General features: G+C 42.5%; 1 protein-coding gene across 1 annotated transcript in view; it reads left to right on the forward strand.

Moving 5' to 3' along the window:
* The window catches only part of LOC106815683 (transmembrane protein 68-like), an 8,091-nt gene extending 6,864 nt beyond the window's left edge, over positions 1 to 1,227 (forward strand). Inside the window, exon 10 of the mRNA XM_014820183.1 lies at positions 1,210 to 1,227. Within this exon, the coding sequence (XP_014675669.1) occupies positions 1,210 to 1,227 (18 nt within the window). The remainder of the gene's footprint in view (positions 1 to 1,209) is intronic.
* The last annotated feature ends 3,237 nt before the right edge of the window (positions 1,228 to 4,464 follow it).

The following is a 4,464-nucleotide window of genomic DNA, read 5'->3' on the forward strand; positions in this document are numbered from 1 at the left end:
ATCTGTGACAAGACTGCCACTATGTTTTTAGAGAGAGAGAGAGAGAGAGAGAGAGAGAGAGAGATGTTATATGCATTATAATATATTGCTGCTTTACAATTTTCATCATCAGGACATTCATAGGAGACCCAGTTCCCTATAACTCTGACACTAGTGCCGAGGTGCTTGCTTCTGAGGTGAGTGTGATTGCTACAGATTGTCACATTGTATTCTAGACCTGGGGCTCGTTGTCAGAAACAAAGTTAGTCTTACCATTAACTTTGACACATAACTGAAACATTTAACACACGCTGACAGAAACATCGTAATGTTATACGAGAATGCAAAATCCTAGCAAGTGTTCCAGTATTCCATAAGACTGTAAGAGATCCCAGACCATTTCGTAAAGAATGCAATTACACAAAGAACTGAAATTATAGTGATATTATATTTTATATTCGTTAGTTAAACCTATGTTTTTCATCAAAAACACGTCAGAAACAATTATTATCTACCGTTCATGTACCAAAACAAACATTTACAAGAAGTGATTGTTTTCGATAATTTGGTAAGTCATGATGCTCGCGTCTTGGTGCTGTGCGGAATAGAGACAAGATCGTGTCGTTTTTTATCGGGTATTATTTCTATGTGATTAACTATCATAATTTGCATAAATCGATTCCTGACCAATCAGCAGCCCCGTGACGGCAAATTATCAAGTTTTGTTATCGTGAGTTCTATTGTAGCCGTGATGCGTTTCTGTCAACACTATTCTTGTAATATTAACATTGGTTGTAAGTGCGATATTAGCATTAACATTAGCCTGTGAGTTTTACTGAAGTGGAAATTTGGGCTTTCATTATGTTTGCTATCTGCTACAACCTGCCGATTGGTGCTGCCAGTAGTCACTGGATGCTCTCACTTCTAGCAGCCGATTGTTGAGGCAAACATATGTACATTTATACATTTCACATCATAGAATGTGCTGCGATATTTGCTTTGAAATAGCTAAATACTGAATACTGCACCAGTTTTTTTACTATTTCCACTGCAGTTCCAATGTAAAAGTCACCTATACATAAAACATAAACAACAAGCCATACCATAAATTTAAACAAAAAGTCAAGGCACGCTTTTTTTCGAAACAGTAAAGTCAATGGTAGCGATGAAAGATTTTTGCCTCAAACGTTTGGAATATCGATAGGACGTTTCTATCTCTTATCTCTTTAGGACGTTTCCATCTCTTAAGTCTGGCTGAGTGGCGACGCCAATTGTCACTGTGGTAGCCTGGCGTGTAGTTCATGCAGAGTCCGACTTAATTTCCTCTACATATTTCTGGCAGTTAGTTTCTGTTAGATATCTCGTGTTCTTGAGACATTAAAATAAAGATTCCAACGACTGTCTTACTTGTTACATAATATATTATTAATATAAACTTGAATCACACAGACGCAGTTACAACACTGTCAAACAGCGTGTATCGTTTAGAGTCCCACCATAAGTCTCTTTTCCTCTACTAGTGGCGCCACCTCTTAGGCGTGCAAAGAATAAACATACTTTAACGTTTTGCAATTATCTTACATCTCCCTCCCTTACAAGATCGTACTAGAATGCATAACTATAAACGACCACCATTGAACTAAACGAACATCAGTATACTCTATTGAATTACGACCGTTATGGGAGGTCTTACACATAGTCACTAAATCGTACAGGTGGTTTCCTGTTACGTCCACACTTTCGAACTGGTTCAGGACAGTCTTCAGACGTGACATTCATTATATTGTCACTGTTGTCATTCATGACAATAGGATTGTCATCTGCACAGTCAGTCAGGGTTTCGAGTGTTAATGGTACTTCAACGGGCGACTGGATGGGTGGCAATGCAGTTACTGCCTTCTCGTAGATCTCCGGCTCTGTATCTTCATGAGTATTCGTCTCTGGAGTGATTGGTGACCATTTCGACGTTCCTGCAGTTGGTACCGTGGTTGGCGGGAATCTACGTCTCAGCATAATTCGATTTCTCACTGTCAGTAGGCCTGATGGAAGATGGATAACATACTTTCGATTCTTGAGGTTACGCTCTTGCACCACACCGTATTTATCCCATCTTATCTTATCTTATCTTATCTTATCTTATCCCATCCTATCTTCTGTTACACCTGTTCTGTACTAAGACAGGATCACCTACACTGAGGACAGGTAGGGGTTTACCAGGGTGGTATTTCTCAGCTTTCTGGCGTTCACTGGATATCAATTTATCATAGTCGGCTAGTTGTTTATGCCAGTCTTTGCTCAGGGCACTATTGTGTGCTGGAATTACTTCATTCACCCGGTGTCCATATAGGTGGACTGTAGGGGCTATCCCTGTACCCTTGTGGGGTGTATTCCTGATGGATAGCAGACCACGAGTCCACTTTTCAAAATCCACCTTACCATTCGTCACACAACTGCGTAGCAGGTGCTTTGCCTGTTTTACCGCATTTTCTGCGAACGCATTACTCTGCGAGTAATACGGGGATGAGGATATCCATCTATACTCCCCACCTCGCACAGAAGTCCTGGAACACACTTGAGGGGAATGGTGGTCCATTATCAGTGTATAGCACTTCAGGCACTGCTGTGTCAGCAAATATCAGTCTTAGCTCGTGGACCGTGGAATTAGCATCTGTTGAGCACATCTCACGAACTATGAACCAGCCAGATAGCCAGTCGGTGACTATTAGAAATGTGCGACCATCACAATCAGCAAAGTCAGCGCTTATAAATTGGAATGCTTGCTTTGGGATTGGTAGGTGCATAATCGGTTTCTTTGGCTGGCTAGGTAGGTCCTTCTCACACTGGTTACAAGACTGACAGAACTGTTCTATCATCGCATCAATGCGGGGCCAGTATCCTATGAGCCTTGCTCTAGCCTTTGTAGCTTCTCTACCTCTATGACCAGCATGAAGGCCCACCAGTGTTTGTTTTCTAAGTCTGGTAGGGATCAACAGTCTTACGCCATGCAGTATAAAACCATCATCTGAGATCGACAGGTGTTCACGTACGTTCCAGTACTCATGTAACAGTGCTAATGTAATGTAGAGTTATTAGAAGGTAGAAAGTAGAGTTTAGTTTGAGAAGATACTGGTGACACATGTATAGATGTTTGTGCTACCGCGAGCGCATGGTTGAATAATATTGCGGCATTGGCGAGCGGGTAGGACTGAAATTAGCAATAGAACATATCATTAGCCGCGAGCATTGACCGCAGATCATTACATAATGTTAGTACGACTGGCTGCACGCAGAACTAGAAATACACCGCGAACGTGCGTGTTGAACACATGTGCTAGAGGCTTCTCACGTAGGCCCATTCTATATATGGGGCTTTGCAAGGTCATTCCCCCAAAGAGATAGATACCTTTTAGTTCAGTAGAATTCCACTAGTTGCCATCATGGCAGCACAGTCCAGTGCACCATAATCTACATCATAGTGTACCATGTAGAAATAATTTAGTTAACGAATCAACGAACAGAAGAAATCAAGTGTCTGACCAATGGTCAGGCATGGGGAGGGGCTGATTTATTTGGGGTAGTATAAAATAGCATGCAGAGCGTCAGAGAAGGGAGTTCTTACAAAGTTTTACAAAGTCTTACAAGTTTTAGGAAGTTTTACAGTTTCTCAGGCAGTACTACACTAGTCTGCATTAGTCGATCTCTGAGTAGAATAAATCATCTCATCTGTTACCATAAAGACGTGTTAGCATTTCTGTGATCTCCATCGTCAACGTCTTACATTGCACGAGAGGCAGAGACAAGTCTGACGTTGTCTTCAAGCTCAGCGCAGCACGAACCGAACCGAAACGATATCGCCTATATAACACTCACTGATCGAGGCATCCAGGTCTCGCTTCCGGTCAGGAAATCCATTAAGTATTGTTTCCTTCAGTGTTTGGTACTCATTATCACGATCAGAGGCTTCTCTGATCGACTGGAGGTGAATAGGAACATCTGCTTTCTCCATGCAGGCTGTGCGGATTGCTCGTACGGTACGGAGTGTCTCTCGCTCCTCCAGGTCTGTTTTGTCTGGCTCTTTCGTTGGGTACCGAGAAAATGCATCAGCCATCAAGTTGGTTTTACCTTTGATGTATTCGACTTCCATGTCAAATTCATGTGCTTGCATTAGGCAATGTCGAAGCCTCGGGTTGGTGACTTTGTCTAGTCGTCGATTGTTCGTCATCGATACAAGGGGTTGGTGATCCGTGTACACTTTGAACCTAGGTAACCCACCAAGGAACTTAGACGCCTTTCGTAATGCCCACCAGAGTGCTTTCATCTCGGGTTCGATTGGCATATACGTCTTCTCGAGTTCAGTTAGTGTACGGCTGCCCACCATGATTGGTTTCCATTCCTGGTTTCGTTGCTTCTGTTTCAGGACAAACCCAAAACCGGACTTGCATGCTGCATCGGTGTATAACTCGACGGGCTGACCAGGCAAGTAGT

This window comes from Priapulus caudatus, unplaced genomic scaffold, assembly GCF_000485595.1.
Source record: "Priapulus caudatus unplaced genomic scaffold, Priapulus_caudatus-5.0.1 Scaffold1175, whole genome shotgun sequence".
In the NCBI taxonomy this organism is placed as follows: domain Eukaryota; kingdom Metazoa; phylum Priapulida; class Priapulimorpha; order Priapulimorphida; family Priapulidae; genus Priapulus; species Priapulus caudatus.